Here is a 21,501-nt window from a genome sequence, read left to right as displayed (position 1 = left end):
CAACATTGACAAGGCGTATTTTAAGTTTTTTGTTTTTTGAAAATAATTGTAACTATTTTTTATAAATATTAGTTAATAAGGAAAATGTTTTCATCCATTTCCGCCGTTTTCAATTGACACACAAGTAAATAGGGTTCTTGCGTATTTGGGTAATACGGACGTTCAACAAACCCAATAAAGGTGAGAAAGTGGGTATTTTAGGACTCAACGCACTGAATTTAGGAACGGGCCTTATTCTAAATTATACTATTATTAGGCGTTAAGACATTGGGCTAACAATAAAAAATATTTCTCAAACAATTAATTCAAAAAAGTTGATTAAACAAAATAAACTAAATTACTGTTTTTTTCTTGGCAGCCATCCTAATATTTTTAAATGTACAATAAAATAGAGTACTTACAATTTGTATGTCAACTCAGAGTGTCATCACCGTTGAAGGATCTTACGTAGTGAATAGAGAGGATTGTAATTGATATTGCTCTTTGTTCGGTTTCTTTGTTACGCACTTCATGTGTATGGCGGCAATTATTATTCAATGTAGGTGTTCACGGAGCGAACATGGGTTTTAAATAATAAAGATAGTGAATGTCTTGCTGTGGGTCTCTTGTGTAGAAGAGAGAATATTTAGTTAAACAGGGATCTATTTTTGTCTACAGTCCACTTGAGATAAGAGCATTTTCTTGTTGAATGTTTGTACACATTAATAAGATAGGAGTTTTCTATTGCCACATGTGGTATATATTGTAATACTTAGTTCTTAAGGATCACTTTTTATTCAAATAAATTAGTGTGTAAATGCACAGCGAACAAGTACGAAGTGCTTTCACTCCGCGGACAGTATCCGCGTAAGATCCCTAGTTTTTCAGTAGGTTAGTAATGATCTCTGCCGACAGTCAGCTACAATCATAACATATTAAAACTCACAAACATCATTATTGTAGATTTGTATGTCGTATCTATACGATTTTTTATAACCACTGTGGTACAGGGTATTATGTCTTTGTGCATATATTTGTAACAGGCAAAAGGAAATGAAATATACCCATGGTTCCTTTTCAGAATATGCATAGAATCACTTTCTGAGTCGATTTATGCATGTCGTCTGTCCATGTTAAATTGTAAACAAAGTGCAGGTCGCATTTATTATCCGAATAAGATGACATTTTGCATGGATCATTTATTTCTCCCAAGGACGAACCCCATTAATTGGTGAAAATCCGTTTAGATTTAGATGTTACTCCCATATATATTTTCGTATGATTTTTAGTAAAATGTGCTCTTAAGAGTCAAATTTTGGCCGATTGTCATAAACTTTTGCACAACGTACTGAAGTTAGGATAGCTTAACGTGCGCTAAGTTTTATTGAAATCGGTTCAGGTTTAGATATAGCTCCCATATATATTTTCGTCAGATTTTTAGTAAATAGTGCAATTTAACGTCGATTGACACAAAATAGGGATAAGTAAATCGACTTTCGACTAACCGATTAATCGACTTTTTGTATTGAAAAGTCTAAAAGTCAAAATCGACTTTTGATCTTTGTGAAAATCGCAAAGTGTATTTTTCAAGATCGACTTTCGATTTTCTTTATAAATAAATGCGTTATTAGCTCTGTCTGTTGGTAACATTTGGTAACAATTGTTACCAAATGTTACTAAATGTTGTCTGTTTACACAAAAATCCAGTAAAAGAGAGTCAAGTGAGAGAGCAAGTTTGACAGTTCAACAACAACAAACATAGTGGAGTTTACTGAAAGAATTTTATTCAGTAAGATTTTGCAAACTCAGCGTTTTAGGATCAGCTGTTTTATGACAAAACACAAAAATTATTCAAAACATTTTTGCAAAGTTCAATTTGAAGTTAAGTTGTATAAAATTTTCTGAAAATGGAATAAAATTCGTAAGTAATGCAAAGTGAATAAATGTTACTGGAAAAGTAACCAGACACACCTATTATCACAAAGCAAAAATTGACAAAAAAAAAATACATATTCCAAAACTTTATTTGATCTGTTGACATCAATACTTCTAAAAAATCTAATTTTATGTCGATTTTGCTTTAGTCCGTAAAAGTCGAAAATCGATTTCACATTTTTGACAAAATCGAAAGATGGAAAAGTCAACTGGTAACAAATCATACAACAAAATGGTGCATATTTGCTCCATATCGGACATTCCGAAGCATGTTAAATAAAGTCCTATAGTACATATAAAAATAATGGATGTCTTTTTTCCGTACCTAATATTTTCGACTGTCTTCATGTTAATTGTGCACCAAATAATTAACTGGTGTCCAATTGAGATTAAATTTTCAACAGCGCTCTGTGTTGTAGCATAATGAATAGTGTGATTTAAATTTACATAATTTTGTCCCATTGCGCAAAACGACTCTAAATCTGTCCTAATGTAATTGAATTTGGCAATGTAGCCAAAAAGAACCCTTGTGCCAAATTTCAGCGAATTTGGTTGAAAAGTGTGATCCCATTCACAAATAGACACAGATCACATATTTAATATAGTCAATGTATGTCAATGGTCCTTCAAAAATCCGAGCTCTGTTAGGATGCATCTCTTGAATATAGCCAGTCCGACTTTACTACTTTCCTTACTGGTTTATATTACATTTGTTTGGAGCCAAGTGTTGGAGTCAGCCAAGTGTATTAGAGTATTAAATGCAGATATATCACTGAATTTATAATTTATTTTATCCATTGTCTGTTTCTTAACAAATTACATTTCTTCTATGCAACTGAATTAAACCTGTGGCTGACTACTCTCGCTAACAATGTTTGGAGTGTTGTTTCTTGCTGCCCAAAGCAAATCAAATAAATAATTGAAATAAAACCCAAAAATATGGGAATCAATGTAAAGGAACGATTCGATTTCGAAAGACTTTTATATTTTTGCAGTATTGAGGAAATGACGAATAAAATCGGCATTTATTATATCAAAGCTAAATCTATACAGTACTATATATCCAAATGGTTTGGAAAGTAAACATTTTTAAAAATTCTTCAAACCAATCTAGGGCTGTTCAAAAGGTTTTTACCAAAGGTCATGTTCTAATTATGTGACCATCATATTCTTGATCACAAGAAAATTCTATGTCGATTTATGCGTGTCCGTCTTTTTGTCTGTTCGTCTGTTGAAATCACGATAGAGATCGCAACATTTTGCACAGACATTGCTAGTACTCCTAGGATGTTTGGTACTGCAAATGACATATATCGGTTCACGTTTTCGTGTAGCCCCCATATAACGGTACCCCCAATATTCGGTATTTTGGATATTTTGGACACGTTTTTTTCAAACGAACTGGCTGTACTTTTGTATTTTGAGTTATTGTACAACACATGTCCGTACCAAAAACTATTAACAACGGTACCCCAAATATTACAAACACATACACTAAATACATACTCTAAATATGTATGTTGGGGAAAATTGTAATAAGATGACAGATATGGCCTACCTTGTAGTAATTATATCATAGTTTGTACAATTATTGTCTGCTTTTCATGGGTTTTAAACTACAATCAACATCCAACAGAATTATCTTAATTTTTTTCGAATGTAGAAGAAATATTGGCAGTTTGGGCCCGCGATAGAAACGAGATAGACACATGGTTCCTTTTGAGAATATGCATAGAATTACTTTCTTAGTCGATTTAGGCATGTCCGTCCGTCTGTCTTTCCATGTTAAATTGTAAAATTGGCATAGGTCTCCTATAAATGGTATACCAAAGCCACTATATATCTTTCGATTTGCACGAAATTTGGCATAGCGTACTGAACTGAGTGTAGAATGATGAGTGCTAAGATTCGTGAAAATCGGTTCAGATTTAGATATAGCTCCCATATATATTTTCGTCCGATTTTATGTAAATGGTGCACCAAAGCCATAGTATGCTAAGTCGACTTAGCATGTTTTAAATTTCTCCCCTTTTTTAGATACTACGATCCTTAATTTAAATTCACTGAAATTTTGGTAATCATCGGCCAATCCAAACTAAAGTTACAAGCAAAAATGTACTTAGCTTGGCACGTACGATTAAAGAAACTTCCATACTTTGAAAGCTTCTACTGAAAAACTCACTTTCAGACTTAGCATACTATGGTTCGGAGGCGTCGATATGTATATTCATTGTAAAGGTTACATACATATGTACCTATTAGTTAAAATTTATAAGAAACCAAAAATTATAAAATAAAAAATTTTATGAGGCTTGAAAGAAAAAAGTGTTCAAAGGTGCCCCCCTCTCCCCTATCATTTATATCATACTAACATAGGCCCGCTACGTTGTTAGCGAACTTTTTTATTGTTAAAAAGATGAACATTAATTTAACTACACAATATACTTTTGGATTAAGTATAAATTTGAAACATTTTAATTATAGGTTTTATATGTTAATATTTTTGTTTTAATCTCAGATCTTACTCCGTATTTCTTTCGCACAGAAACGTCGATGCTTCTATTCTACTAAATCGAGTACAACTTACTTATTGTATATTTTCTGTAAGTTTACTATTTTCTCGATCCTCCCGATGGACCAATGTAAATAGTACCATAATACTGTGTTAACCTTTTGGGTTCCATTCGGTAATTTAATACTAATGGTAATATCTAATACGTTTATATTAGATCTAGTACGTTTAGTACTTATATATCTAGTACGTTTTAGTACTTACTTTTTTGTACTCATTATCATAATAATGATGCAGCCCATTATTCATTACATCAAAAAGCCAATGAAGTATAATATATTTCCAATGGAAATATCGGTACTATTATTTTAGACAATTTTAAAACTTTTGCATTTAAAAGTGACTACACTTTTGTACTTGTGATGTTCAGCGGCTTGTTTGCATAGTTTTACTACATTGGAAATTTTAACCAAAATTCACACAATCATTCGCTGTAGTATAGATCCATGTGGAATTGGAAACTATATTTCATATAACCGTCAGTAATTATTAGTAAAAATGTTTGAAAAATATTTCCATAAAACATTTTATTTGCCATAGTCAAAGAGTGATACTTGTTTTTACTACAAATAAAAACAAGTGAAAAAGCGTTAAGTTCGGCCGGGCCGAACTTTGGATACCCTCCACCATAGATATACTGACAGGTACTTGAAAAGAAAATTTAGGGAAAGTACCAAAAAGGGGACCTATATCGACATTTCCACAAACCATACACTTTGACACGGTTAAAATGGTTCTAGACCCCATGTTTCTTTGGATCAAAATTGTTTCAGGAAATTTTGATTTCATTCAAACTTTGGCCATCTTATTATTTCTTCCATATTCCGATGGGGAATATCGGCCCACTCCTTCTGGTACCTCCCACATAGGTGCTAGGTCTAAATACGGGTTATAGTTCATATATAGTTCATTATCGAACCTTACGTCCTAGTTTTTTATCTCGATATCCTCCGCAGGTAATATGATTACAACAGAGTCTTAGAACCAAACCAAAACGCGTAACTATTTTAATATAAACCCGTAAGGAAAGTAGTAAAGTCGGACGGGGCCGACTATATGATATCACCACTTTGGGTATATTCAACAGATGGAATCCTAACGGACGTCGCATTTTTTAAGGACCATTAACATGCAATTAAACATGCCATTTTGCAACCTATACTAAATTTTGGCCAGATATAGAGTTGCTTCTTACAATGGGACAAAATTATGTAAATAATAATGTATTATAAAGCAAAATATCGAAATCTAAACCGATTTCATCGAAACTTGTCATATGTTCGGCCACATTTTGAGTTCTACATTTACTTATAAATCCAAAAAATGAACCTATATTTCAATAGGGTTCGTCCTTTGGATCAAATAAGAGAACTGTGCCAAATTTCATCCAAATCGGATCACAAATGCGATCTGTACTTTGTTAACAAAAATACGTGGACGGACGGACGGACATGTATAAATCGACTTAAAAAGTGATTCTATGCATATTCTCAAAAGGAACCATGTGTCTATCTCGTTTCCTTTTGCCTGTTACAAACATATGCACAAAGACGTAATACCCTGTACCACAGCGTGGTGAAGGGTATAAAAGGGGGTTATATTGGGACTACCCAAAAAGGGGGTGCATATTAATAATTTTTTGTAGGGAAATTTGTTACCATATACGACTACAAAATACGAAATTTCAACGAATTCGGTTAAAAAACGCGCTCAAGAACCCCAAAATACCGAATATTGGGGGGTACCCTTATATGGGTGCTATGCCTATACGTGGACCGATATATCCCATCTTCGAACTTGACCAGCCTGCAGACAAAATACGACTCTGTGCAAAATTTTGGTGATATATCTCAACTCGTTTAGACGCTAGACGGACATGCTTAGATCGGGTCGGAAATGATTATTTCGATGAGCTACAAACGGAAAAACAAAATTAATATACCCTCCATACTATGGTGGAGGGTATAAAAATGGGGTTATATGGGGACTACCGCTAAATGGGGTGAGTATTAATAATTTTTGGTAGGGAGATTTGTTACCATATGTGATTATAAAATACTAAATTATAGCAAATTCGGTTGAAAAACGCGCTCATGAACCCCAAAATACCGAAAATTGGGGGGTACCCTTATATGGGGCCAATCAGAAAAATTTTGGCGATCTATCTCTACTCGTTTAGACGCTAGAGTGATTACAACAGACGGACAGACTGACATGCTTAAATCGTCATAGAATTTTACGCTGATCAAGAATATATATATGTATATACTTTATATGGTCGGGAATGATTCTTCTAATATACCCTCCATACTATTGTGGAGGGTATAAAAATACTTCTTTAATTTTTTAAAACTACTCTACTCGGAATCTACCTCTACTCGTTCTGTCGTATACAATATTTGGTACTTTGAATACAAATCAAACAAAATTGCCAAAAGCATTGTGTTTTATAGAAAAAGCCTTGTACCCAAATTCTATATCCACCCGTACCGCCGTATACAACGTGTTGTACTTTTTAGTACATTTTAGAACTTATTAATGCAAAATATTTATTTATAAATTGTTATTGACATAGTTCCAGATAATTATTTAATAACAGGTTCCTACATTCATCCATTCTACCGTACACAATATTTAGTACTTGTATTCGATTCGTATTCTATTTGTTTATAATATACAAAAAATATAATATACTACATACCGAATTTCTGAATTATACTTTTTCCCACACTGTGCAATATTTTTTATTTTTGGTGCCATTTAGTACGAATTTTCAATAAACCAAGCCTCTAATTTGTACTAATAGTTGGACATTTTTGTACTCTAAATTTACATTTATATTTTTTACCATTCACTGTGGTACAATATTTAGTACAATTTTGTGCAAATCGCTCTATTTGTAACAGTTAAGCTACATACTAAATTTCAGATCTCAATCTATCACTTTTTCATTATAAGTTAATATTTTGTACCATTTTAGTACAAATTTAGCATAGCATAGTATTTGTAATAGTTAAATCTATGTACCGCGTTTCAGATTTCTATTCCTACTTGTTCCATTGTACTACAGTATTTAGTACTAATTCCAAAAAAAGTTCTGCATAGCATTATATTTGCAATAGAGTAAGCTACATACTTTATTTCAGATTTCTATCTTAGCAGATCCATTATATTTTACAATTTGGTAGTTTTTATCGCAACTTTAGTGCTAAATTCAAAAAGTGTTATCAGAAAAAAATATGCATAGTATTCTATTTGTAATAGTTAAAGCTATATGCCGAATTTAAGAACATTTTAATATATTCTAGTACTAATTTAAAAAATATGTTTGCCCATCATTCTACTTGTAATAGCTTAAGTTAGATACCAAATTTCAGATATCTATCGCTACCTGTTCCATCGTAGTATAATATTTAGTATTGTTTAGTACTAATTTCCAAAATTCATTCGCACATTCTGATTTGTTTACCAATGACAAAGCTGCATACTAAATTACAGAGTTGCGGTTCCAACCGTTCCGGCGTAATACAGTTTTTAGTACTATTTAGTACTATATTTGTACTAATTTCCAAAAAATATTTTTGCACATCATTATATTTGTAATGGTTTAAGCTACATACCAAATTTCAGATATCTATCCCTACCTGTTTCATCCTAGTACATTTTAGTACCTTTAGTACTAATTTCCAAAACTTGTTCACAAATTCTGATTTGCTTATCACTGACAAAGCTGCATACCAAATTTCAGAGTTCTACTTCCAATCGTTTCGGAGTAATACAGTTTTAGTACTTTTTAGTACCTTTTAGTACTAATTTCCAAAAAATATTCTTGCCCATCATTCTATTTGTACTAGCTTAAGCTAAATACCATGTTTCAGTTATCTGTCTCCAACGGTTCCAATGAAATATAACCTTTAGTACTTTTTAGTACCTTCTAGTACTAAATTACAAAATTTTTTCACACATACCACTTATCGTGGACAAAGCTGCATACCAAATTTCAAAGTTCTAAACCTAACCGTTCCCCCGTAATACAGTTTTTAGTACGTTTTAGTACGAATTTCCAAAAACCCCGCCTTATCACACGCCTCCCCACCAAACCCAACCGACATGCCAAATTTCAAGTTTCTAGCTTTAACCGTTTCGTCTGGGCGTTGATGATCAGTCAGTCACTTATAACGCAACTCTTTTATATATATAGATTAGGCATAGCAACTCATATAATGTATAGAAACAGCAGCTTTCACCCAACCTCCCGAAATAAAACCTGGGTACGTTGGTGATGGCCTCATATAACTGTGCCCAATATCTGGAGATACCAGAGGAGAGGGCAGATGGGTCCCAACTACGGGTTTGATCTAGACTTCGTAAAGATAGTAGGTTGTTCAAAGTTTGGTTCAAAACGGACTTTCCATTCGCTTGATATGGTATTTATAAATATTGAAATTGATGTTGACCCTTTGTGGGGAAGGTACCAGAAGGAGTGGGCCAATGGGTTCCACCTTAAAACTTGATCTAGGCTTGTTTAAGATAATATTTTGTACAAAGTTTGGTTCTAATTTTTTGCACAATTTTGACCATTTTGTGTGGGAAGTACCAGAAGGGGTGGACTGATATTCACCATCTTCGAACTTGCACTAAATTTGGAAGAAATAATAAGATGTACAAAGTTTGGACGGAATTCAACTTTTCTGAAACGGATTTGGTCTAAAGAAATATGGGGTTTAGAACCAATATTTCGATGACATTTTCACCGTATCAAAGTGGATACACCCCCATTAGCCATAAGACTGAGGGTATAAATATCCATTAAAATTTGTATTTGGTGTATATTATGGGTTACATAAATCGGTTTGTACAAATCCACTTTTTGGTATGTTCCCAACATTTTCATTTCAAGTACCTGTCAGTATACCTATGGTGGAGGGTATCCAAAGTTCGGCCCGGCCGAACTTAACGCTTTTTCACTTTTCACTGTGTAAACACATAGAGTATGACGGACATTGTCTACAATTGAAATCAGTTAAAAAAAAAAATTCAACCATTTACTGTTACAGCCAAATCGATTAATATCACCTGCAACATTGCTACGCATACGTCGAGGCAATAGCTACGAGATGGCAACATTACTGTGCAGTATGCTTGTCGGGGCTGGATTTGACGCTTTTGTGGTTTCGGGAATTGCCAGAACGAAAGTAGTTGACAATGACCAACGTAGTGTACCGTTTCCGGGAGATATATACAATATGGATAGCGACGAAAATGCAAAAAGTGAACCTACTATCGGTGATAAATTCCGTCTAGGTGGTATGCCTGATTTGCAAAGCCATTTGGAGAACAATATAGCAGAAATTATTAAACAAAAAGAAAATGAAAAGCGACACCAAGAAACATTAAAACGTGAAGAAGAGGTATGTACGCACAATTACTATATATATATAGGAAATTACAAAATTCTTTCAAAAATACCATTAATTTTTTTTTTTTTTTTGGCGAGCACATTTATGATTTTTGGAACATTGGTTAAGAAAAATATGCTGATTCGAAAACTGTTCGCGTTTACATACTAGGATGCTGCGCACAAATCTTGTATTTCAAATATAAATAAAATGAATTCCTATTTATTGTAATTCGCGAAGTTCTTCACAAATTGTTAAACACATTTGTTCTCTTAGCATACTAGTCAAATCACATTGAAATACGGTAAAATAGTCGCGAAAAACAAATAAAAGTATGAAGATATCTGAAAATAAAATTAATTTTATAATTAAAACATAAGTTTTTTTGAATTTTCGATTTTTTAGTATGGTTAAGGGAATACGGCTTTGGCTTAATCTTCTAAAATATTCGACGCTTTCTTCTTCAAATTCTTTTAAATGATTGTTAAATATCGGTAGATTCATCTGATTAGAGTTTCGACTTTTAAAATAACTTAATATATTGCACTTTAAATACATAAAACTTATCAATATTAAAAAGCATGCTAATCGTGTATTCGTTGAAATCAGTTGATCACATGCGCATCAAGATTTTCCTATAAACCGAATCAATCTCTTCCAATAATTATGAATTCTTCGATGTTTCATTTAGCGGCCAAAGTGTGCCGCTCGATGCACTTTACTAATGCAAAAACCCTAAAAATCGCTAAAAATGACGCAACGTGCATAAGATTTTTATGCGTATCATATTTCAGTAATCTCCAATGAAAATACAAAAAGAATTGGTTAAGACCGCGGATGTGCCACCACAATCAATTTTGGATAAAATAGGCTTATTATTCGCGTATTGATGTATTTTTGACCTCTTCGCGAATATGATAATACAAGCCTGAATGTAGGTAAAATCAATTCGAAGAAAAACGCGGTTATATACGCGAATTAGTCAAAGTAACTTTTTGCAGTTTTTCCTAAATTCAAGGTACCGCCGTTTTATTGGGCGGAATTGAACATGGCTGAATCATTAGATTCGGCACGTAAAAAATTTACGCACCAAATTTTCGTCTTTGGAATCCAATTGCAAAGAAGCTACGGTGAGCACATTCATGAGGTATACACTAAACGAAGCAAAATCACGAGTTCTACAATCCTATATTTTCAAAAAAAAAAACAAAAAAAAAAAAAAACAAAAAAAAAAAAAAAAAAAAATCAGCATCCGTTTTGGGTGGATGCAGTGATTATAGAGAAAAATCATACATTAGAACCATATTGTCCATGGGGTATTCTGTAACTTAGTCACTGATCACATATGCGTGCGTTGTGTAGTTTAGCCACAAATCAGGAACGAACACAAAGAAAACCAGTGAGCGGAGATGTATAGTCGGACGGGGACGACCACACGATCCTCCTCCTTACACTAACATATTTTCCGAATATTACTATTCATATTCAGTACAACCCTTCTAATTACTTGTCAATATTCCCTTCACCGTGGGTTGTGTTGTGATGTTCGGCCTATTATTGGCATCGACTCGAAAAAAAAAAAATAAATAAATAAATTTTCGGTCCACTTCATCACAAAATTATTATCTGATCATCTCCGAAAATTATAGGCATTGTCCTTGACCATAACTGGATCCTCGTGGAACATTTCAAAGCGATCAGCACTATATTTCCGCCCTATAGTGTGGTAATGGTTTATTAAATAATATCTGAATACGTAAGCACCTGTAAATATTCAATTTTTGTCATTTTTCACACAAAAGTCAGGGTCCATTTGACCCGCTAAATATTGACTGATCTTTATCCAAACAGGCATGCTTATTCTTTGGCCCAATACCCTTCTCCATGTAAAAATTCGAGATGTTTGGGCCATAATTGCGGCCTCTGGAGCGACCAGAAAAACCGAAAAAATTAAGTATTTGGTTTATTTCATCCCCTAAATATTAAAAGATCTTTACCAAAAACAATAGGGGTCTTCATTGGCCGAACCCTTCCACAAGCAAAATTTCGTGAAGATTGGTCCATAACTGTGGCCTGTATCGTGTTTACAAATTATAATGGACAGACGGGCGGACCGACGGACACACATTTCTAGATCGACTCAGCTAGTCGAGATATGACGATCGGTATACTTAACGGTAGACCTACCAATATTTCGCGGCGTTACAAACTCTTGGGGCTGCACAAAGCTATAATACCCTGACAACATAGTTGTGTAGGGTATAAAAATTCGTTGGCTTCAACCCTTTTTTAACCATTTTTCTACATTACAACTATCACAGCTTCCAACCAACTTATTATTTATTACCAATATTTTAAGATTTTGACAAGAACACTTCATTTTATAGAAACGAATTTAAATTATATGCAATTTGTTCATATTTCGCGATTTATAAGCTTGCAAAACTCAGTTTCAAGGAATTTAAAAGCTTTTTGTAATTTCCCATATAAATCACTTCAGTTTTTTGTCATTGCAAAAATCTTTTTATTATTAATGTGAATAAAATTGCAAATGTTTGGTAACACGTGGGTGTACATTAGGGTTATGACTTTTAAACTTTTTTCTCAAAAACGTTTTAAAATAGTACGAATGAATGAGCTTTCATCTGTTAATGACTAAAATAACGTTTCCATTCAATTTAATAATTTAAAAAGGTCACGAAAAATCAATTTTAATTTATGGTTTTGTAAAAAAATTAATTTCTATGCTCTTCACCATACTGTGGTACAGGGTATTATGTTTTTGTGCATATGTTTGTAACAGGTAAAAGGAATCGAGATAGACCCAAGGTTCCTTTTGAGAATATGCATAGAATCACTTTCTGAGTCGATTTAGTGTACTGAACAGAGTACTGAATTAGGTCCAGACTGATATCTGCGAAGTTTTGTTTAGATCGGTTCAGATTTAAATATAGCTCCCATATATAGTATGTAAATGATGCACCAAAGTTCTATATATCTTTCGATTTGCACGAAATTTGGCATAGTGTATTGAATTAGGTCCAGAATGAGAGCCATATATATTTTCGTCCGATTTAATGTAAATGGTGCACCAATCCCCCTATATATTTTTCGATTTGCACGAAATTTGGCATAGTGTACTGAATTAGGTCTAGAATGGTGTGTGTTAAATTTCCTGAAAATCGTTTCAGATTTAGATATAGCTCCCATATATAGTTTCGTCCCATTTTTTTGTGAATGATGCACCAAACTCCCAATATTTGTCTGATTGGGACAACATATTGCACAGAGTACTAAATTAGGTCCATACTGATGTCTGAGAAGTTTTGTTCAAATCGGTTCAGGTTTAGGTATAGCTCCCATATTTAGTTTCGTTCGATTTTTTGTGAATGATACACCAAAGGATTGGACAACATTCTGCATAGCGAATGCAAATTGAGGAAAAAATGATGTGTGATAAGGTTTGTTGAAATCGGTTAAGATTTTGATATAGGTCTTATATATATTTGCGTTCGATTTTATGTAAATAGTGCACCGAAGGGCCTATGTTTGTTCGATTTACACGAAATTTGGCAGAGGGTATTAAATTGAATATAGAATGACAACAAAACGCATTTGGTGTATGCAACGGTTGCTCAATTAGGTCCATTGATTTATATATAGCACCTATACATAATTTTATTCGCTTTCATACAAATGGTACACTAAAAAATCCAAGTCTGCCCGTTTGACATGGAATTTTTCATTGATTTCAGAATGGTATGAGTATGGGGTTTTTTCAATTGGTTCAAATATCTATCTACTGGTTTATTTTTAATTAAACATACCCAAAATTTATGATTTCCACGAAAAGCCACACAACTTGTGTGGTTTTTTTTATCTCACCCTGTACATACACTTCATCCATCTAAAAATTTAATAATCACTATATAAAATAGAAAACAAAATCTATGTTTAAAAACCGCCGAACAGATTTGGCTGATGACTTTGCTGATGAAATCACGATAGAGGCCGCAAAATATTGACACATACATTGCTATTGCACTTTAGATATATGAGTCCACGTTTTGATCTATATCCCTTTGATATATTTACCTTTATATTCGGTATTTTGTAGATGATGCAATAAAGTCACTATATTTCTTTCGATTTGCACGAAATTTAGAATAGCGTACAGGATTGAGTCTAGAGGGATGTGTGCTAAGTTCCGTGAAAATCGGTTCAGATTTAGACATAGCTCTCATATATATTTTCGACCGATTTTATGTAAATGTTGCACTAAAGATATAAAATATTTCTCCGGTATTTTCTGTAGTTTCGTCCGTTTGTGTTTATGATTACGATATGTAAGAAGTTTTGTGGTCGCTATAACGGATATTTCGAGCAAGTTTGAAGGCTTTTAAGGAAATCCATACGATATTTATTTCCACGCCATTACATAGGGATCCAATTAATTTAAAACAATAATTGAAACTCTTTTTAAGAAAATGTAAATAATTTCGGAGGTACATTCACTTTCAAATCTACAATTCGAAAGAGTATAAATAATCACTTAAAATTACTTTCAAATGATCACTGCCCTTACAAGGCAAAATTCAAATAAAAGGATTTTGCGTATGTATTGACTGTAGTTTGGACTGTAATTGGGGTCGCTTTGAAAGACATCATCCACATTAAGACGCCTCTCAAATGTATCAATATTGGCCCAAGTTTCTGGGTAGATGGCATATAAGAAGAGATGGGCAGTGGGTAAATACCCGGTAAATTGGGCAAATGTCAATATTCTCGGGTTTCTCTTATCAAGTCGATTCAAAACGGATAGTTTTATAATACACAGAAAAAAAAGCCACCCCGAAATTTTTGATTAAAAGCTTCATCAGCGTTCGACAAAAAGATGTCGATAACATATTTCAAACGTAGTCGGAAATGTTTATCAAACACCAACAATTCACAAAAAAACCATCAACAAACGAGTTTGACCAAAAAAATTATTAAATTTGTTGGACAATTTTTAATAATTTTTTTGTAATATGCCATATTATTTTTTATTACATTATTACAAAGTACTTTGTTGAATAGATTGTAAAAGATGGATAACAAATATAAGTTTTTATTCGGTATAGAGCTACACATTTAGTTTAAAGCCGTTAAAAAACTGAAAATTTGGAGGTATTTTTGTGGGAGAGCTGTAATAATAAAAGTAAAAATCGGCAATTGCTGTTTAAAAGGTTTTGTATCGTACTACAAGAAATTTAATTTGAAATAATAATAATAATTTGATAAACAAGATTGTCAATATGAAAAATATTTTATCGATTAACAAAATAAAATTCAACAAAATTTTTAGTATATATGAGAATTGCTTTATCAAAATATTTTCGAATGGGATTACAATTTTTTTTATCGGCGATTGTAAATATGAACATTATTTTTATCGGCGAAAAATCAATCAAATTTTAATTGGATTTTTGAATTTTTTTATCAAATGGTTACAATTTTTTTTTCTGTGTACCTTAAACATGTGGGTAAATACTTGCGCAAAAACAAAAAAACTCTTTAACTGGCAAACCACTTGCCGTAGGCTGCCAAAATTTGGCTCACATGTTTTTAATATCAAAACTAATACTGATATGGAAAATGGGTTCTCTCGGTCCATGTTTTGATATAGCCCCATATAACTGTACCTCCCGATTCAAGGTATTTTTTATATAATAGCCACCTATTACAATCAAATTTTTTATATATTAGCCACATCTTACTATAAAATTGGCTATAATATGGCACAGAGAGTCCCCAATGACTACCAATTAACCATGCAGAAATGGGCATTTTCTTAGTATTTGCCCAACCCTTGGTAATTTTTTTCAACCGAATTTGATATTTTTGGTTTTCGCTGAGTGTCAAATTTTCCTACCAAATATGAACAAGATCTGTCTATTATTATTATTTTCGGTATTTTGACGATTGGTATGAAAAGTTCACATTGACCGAACTTAAAGACGTTTGATGCTTGTTCCAATATATCATGCTTTGACCGTCAACATATTACTGATGAAACTAAATATATACATATTCTGTTGTTGTAGGATTTAAAGCAGCAAGACGTGGATAGATTTCGCTACCGTAAACCACATGCATGGGTAGCAATTTTTACAAACGGAAACAAAAATGTGATGGAGCAAAAAGATGATGAGGCTAGTACGGCCAACACTACTAAGGTGGAGTTTATTGAGCCCTCTACAGGGTTTTTCGTTAGTAGTAACTGCATGGACTATACTTTGATTGACAGCGTGTGGAATCAGAGCCAATATTATGTGAATAAACAGGTATATGTTCGAGTTGGTGAGGTTCGGTGGGATTTACAAAATTTGGAGGATTGGGAGCACTTTCTACCGGGCGAAAATCGAATAGGAAACCCCGTAGACTATGATTCTGACATAATGGCTGAAAAACACTTGAACACAGTTCCATCGTGGGTTTCTAAGCTACACATCGACGAACGAGAATACGAAGAACGATTTTCACAGCGTCAGAAAACCATACTCTATGAAAGGGTTGAACATCAGCGCTTTTCACCCTTCTTTAACAAAGATGGAAGAGTAATGCAATTGACGCTTTACGAAGATGACACATACGCAGATCCAATTATGGATTGGGTTTATTTTGAAAATCGTGCCGATATGTTGTTGAAGGTTGAAAGAAACTACAAAACTTCTGTTATTAAAGAAGTCTTCGGAAAGGGGCGTAAAGATAACTTGTTGGGTAAGTATGAAGTGTATAACTTTAAGTTCTGAAATAACTACCTAACTGATTTTTAACTAAATGTGTAGCAAAATAAATAAAACAGGAAATATTATTGGACTATCAGATAATACTGATTATTTGCTGAGTAAACTGTTTTATATGACTAGGGCTTAAACGGCGAAAACGTTATATACCTGTATTAAATGCAATAATTGTAGTAAACGTCGTTTATTTCAATATTTTCATTGGATACAGTTATTTTCAAGAATATATAATATTTTTACATATTTCAGACTATTCTTCACTCATCCTGACAAGAATTTTTAAACTTCGTTGAGAAGAAAATTTTGAAATTCAACATGGGTTTCAGTAAGATTTGTATAATTTCAATATTGACTAATGGAAATAATCTAATGGTTTTGCATATGTTTCAGACTTTTCTGACATCTGTATTATATATCGAAAATGTATGTCATTTACGTCACTGTTTCTGACGGACCATCTCTGTATATGACACAAAAGTATCACATCTTACGTTAGTAGGCCACACAATCATTTTTATATCATACAACTTAAGATGAAGAGTATAAATTTGTCATTCCGTTTGCAACACATCGAAAAATTCATCGGAGATCCCATCAAGTATATACTATTGATCAGAAAAAAAATCTATGTTATCTGTCTGTTGAAATCACGATAGAAATCGCAATATTTAAGGAAGAGCTTAAAAATTTTGCACTGGCGTTGCTATTACTCCTAGGATGTTTGGTATTGCAAATATATATCGGTGAAGCCCCAATAAATCGGTACGGTAAAAAATATATCGATTTGGCTGCAATTTCTTATATTGCGATTCCATTGAGTAGAAAACAACTCTACTAAAAATAATGGATATAGGTCTACTTTTTAGGATGACCCTAAATAGCAAAATGTTCGATATTTTGGGGAGTTTGAGCAAGTTTTTGGTATATTGTGTTCCTATTAGGAACCAAATCTCCCTACCAATAATTATCAATACCAGTTCACATTTAGACATAGCCACAAAAAAAAACTAATTGTAATTTGGTATTTTGGATTCCTATGTGGTAACAAAACTCCGTACTAAAAATTATTAATATTCGCCATCTTTTGGTGCTAGTCCTTATAGTACGTTTACAGTGTACCGAATTTCGTTAACCCAGTGGGTTTCAATTGTCAATTCCATTGCATATATGCCAAAAAAATCCTCATGAAGTAGGTTAATCCGGTAAAGAGTTCTAATGTAAATGCCATTTTATATAACAACATTTTTAGATTTTACTTTTGAGAATATGCATAGAATCGCTTTCTGAGTTGATACCCGTCAGTCCGTCTGTTCATGTTTAATTATGAACAAACTGCCATATATTATATATAGCTACCACATTTGCATAGCGTACCCAATCGAGTCTAGAATAGCATGTGTTACTTTCGGTGATATCGGTTAAATTTACAATTTTTGGAGCATTTCTTGTATATACTCAAATTGGTAAAGAGTATCATATAGTCGACCGCGCCCGATTTTTGAACTTTCCTTACTGATTCATATTTAAAGTTCAGTTAACTGGTTTGTTTCGCGTGTTTCATCATATAACAGTATTGCGCCATAGGCATAGCCCCTCCTCCATATCATGACAGATTCAGATTTTCGGTATTTCAAATGTTTAGCATGAAAAAAAGGTATCATGATACAAATCTAAATGTTCAGGTTCGAAAATAAAGTGGGCCACACACGTCAAACATGTGCATTCGATCGGTGTGAAGCTCCTAGCCCACACACGTAAAACGGATCTACAAAACTTCATTTTGTATTTATTTTTGAAGCGTTAAGATGGACAGCGATAGTGATGACGGAAAAAAGACCAAATTTTTTTGTTTAATATAAATTTATTAAATACTTTTATTTTATTCCGGGAAAAACATTTTTATTGCCACACTGTAGAATATGTGTAAAAAACATCAAAAATTTTTCCAAAACGTTTTTTTTTTGTATATGTTTGACTTTATCCGCTGGCAATTGTCCGTCAAACATGTGTGCGTCGCACAACGAAAAATTAAAAATTTTTAATTTTTTTCGATCGGTGTGCGCACCGGCAGATCGGTGTGAACACCGTACCACACACGTTAAACATTCACACCGATCGAACGCACATGTTTGACGTTTGTGGGCCACTTAACCCTTTCAGTGTCAAAAGAAAATTTTGTCGGAATAAAAATCTAAAATTTTGTACTTAAAATCATATGAAGGCAAAGAGTTTAGAAAAAAAAAACAATTCTTATTTTAAGACAGTTTTTGTCTGACAATTTTGTCTGTCTGTCAAAAACAAAGACATCAATTGTAACGGTACATAGGATAACGGAAAAATTGCAAAGGAAGACAGTAATTTTAAATGTCGAATATATTCGACAAAAACATTAAAAGGGTTAAGCGAAATATTTAGGCATCGCCCCATATAATGATACCTTCCGATTTCCTTTGCCCTCTAAATTGCAGTATATGAGGATTAAAAGTTGATGCGATTTGTATTTTGAGTGCATTGTAGTTTACAACATCGACTACATTTTGCACTTTCTGGTTCTGATCCGGCCAATTATTCATTACATTATAGGGTGGGAAACCTCAACTAGAATAAATGTTTATACCTAAATGTCAATGCCATCAAAGGTGGCTGAAATTTAGCATTTCTGGTATCCGCTATTGAAATCCTATTTAAATATCCCAACATTTTTTATTACATCGGAGGTATTAGCCACATTCCCCAAACTCATTCGCGTGGGGTACATTCATTTCAACTAAATGTCAGTGTAAATATGTGTAAAAACGGCGTATATATGTATGTATACGCCGTTTTTACTTGCTTCAGTATGGAACGGACTGGACAGATAACCATTTTGTTACACATTGTTACGATATTGAGATACTGATGTTAATTATTTATGTCGAAATACGTTTTTTTCAGAAATTATATCCAGTATGGATTTAAATAATCCTAAAAAATTGTATTTCGCCCCTAATGTTCGACGTGATTCTATGGAATTTCTTATAGTTGAACCAGATCGTATAATTGTAAAAAGTAAGGATCGAAGGGACAGGTGTTTCTATCAGGAATTCGAATTTAAACCGGGAGGAGATGTACTAAAGGTAAGCATTAAAAATGTTTAATAATTTGCAAAACAATGTGCTAGTAGATTGTTTTATTATTTTAACCGGAGCACCAAATTATTCTTCAAAATTCAGTAAATATTTTCTCCCGTTTTAGAAAATTGTACAAAAATTCGAACGTAATAATTCCCTATCCCCTGGAAAGGATATTGCCGAACGCACATTCTTGCTGTTGCAACAAAGAATACTTTTGAAGTTCCACTACCCTCCAGGAGCGTTAACGGCATCAACATGTGAGCTAAAGAAGCCGCCCAAACCAGATTATGGCCAAGAAGTGATCTACGACAAGACATTGACTAAGATATTTAAGGCATACCCGATAACAATAAAATAATTAAATTGAATTATAATATTAAAACAACAATATTTTAGGCCAGTAGCGAAGAACCAGAGCCTTTACAACTGGAAATGTACCAACTTATTATGGAACAACTGCAATGTGAGGAGATGGCTAAAAAGAATTTTAAGAAGTTGTCTGAAGAAATTAGTACCATTTTAGATAATCGTCGAAATGAAATGGAAAATCCAATACTACAATTTAGACTATTCGATTCAATGCGAAACGGTGCAGCCAGATCAAATTACTTAAAGCAGGTATGAATAGTAACAGTGCTCCGTATTCAGATCATAATTTTAAGTATTTTAGATCGAGGTGGATGATAATGATGGCAGGGTGGTTTGTGCAACAAATTCAACATAGACATCAAATCCCAATTTATTTATTCCCAAAAATATGTGCATCTTCTTCTTGTCAGTAGAATATTTGGACACTGTAACGAACCAGATGAGTAATATAATACAATATAAGATGATTCTAAAAAACAGACTTTTGTTTTGCTTTTGTAAAAGAGTATAAGAAATATATATATATATATATTATAAAAGACGCGCGTAGTCGTAAGTTTTACATATTACCGATAAAAATGGCTGCGTTTTGGAGAGCTGGCATACAACGATAACACCAACCGTTTAGTGAGTATCGACCAATAATCACTGTGCAATGATGAGCATTTAAATTTTCCAGTTTAATATTCGTTTCGTTGATTTGGTAGACTCTTCAAATTTTCGATTAACGATAACAACATTTCTTCTGTTCAATTTTGTTATCAAAAGCAATTAACACTTCAAAGGGAATTGCTTTGGTAAACAACGACTAGCAAATGTGTGGCAGCAACCATTTCCTCACAGTGTTTCGAAGATATTAAAAAGTAAATATGAATAACCAACGGCGAAACTTGTCGCATAATGGTGGGAGTATCTCTCAGGCTTTCCTTTTAATTGCAACTTCGAGCATGTAGCTCATCTCGAAAGAGAAATAAATAAAAAAAAAATATTTTATGTTTATTATAGATAATGTTACCATAGGTGTGTTGATTTTATATACAGTGGTTTTGATTTAGCTTCCTTGTATATTAATGCACTTTGGATTTAGCTGCACTAGATACACTTCTTTTGTACTTTTTCTTATATTCCCTCTTAATTATTTCGTTTAAGGGCACAATTCGTTCATGCACATTTAAGTTAACAGCACAAAATATTAGTATGTTTTCCCTCGACTGACGTAATTTTTTATATTTAGGTGCACAGAGAATTTCAATGTAAAAAACAGTTGTTATTTCTTACACACCATCCCAAACCACACACAATAATTCCATCTATTTATCAATTATTGAGGCTTTCCCTGACAATAG

The 21,501-nt window shown here is 33.1% G+C and overlaps 1 protein-coding gene across 1 annotated transcript; it reads left to right on the top strand.

Moving 5' to 3' along the window:
- Positions 1–9,543: 9,543 nt before the first annotated feature.
- On the top strand, positions 9,544–20,410 carry LOC133334516 (coiled-coil domain-containing protein lobo; the record flags this gene model as incomplete). Its single annotated transcript, XM_061542830.1, has 5 exons — positions 9,544–9,897; positions 15,972–16,647; positions 19,608–19,789; positions 19,908–20,120; positions 20,183–20,410. Coding segments are annotated over 5 exons (1,653 nt in total), but the record flags the coding sequence as incomplete, so codon positions are not given.
- Between the last annotated feature and the right edge of the window lie 1,091 nt (positions 20,411–21,501).

Source organism: Musca vetustissima, unplaced genomic scaffold, assembly GCF_032173495.1.
Source record: "Musca vetustissima isolate MV318-11 ecotype Yass unplaced genomic scaffold, APGP_CSIRO_Mvet_v1 utg131695, whole genome shotgun sequence".
In the NCBI taxonomy this organism is placed as follows: Eukaryota; Metazoa; Arthropoda; class Insecta; order Diptera; family Muscidae; genus Musca; species Musca vetustissima.
The sequence above is the reverse complement of the archived record's forward strand: the minus strand, read 5'-3'. Positions and strand labels throughout refer to the sequence as shown.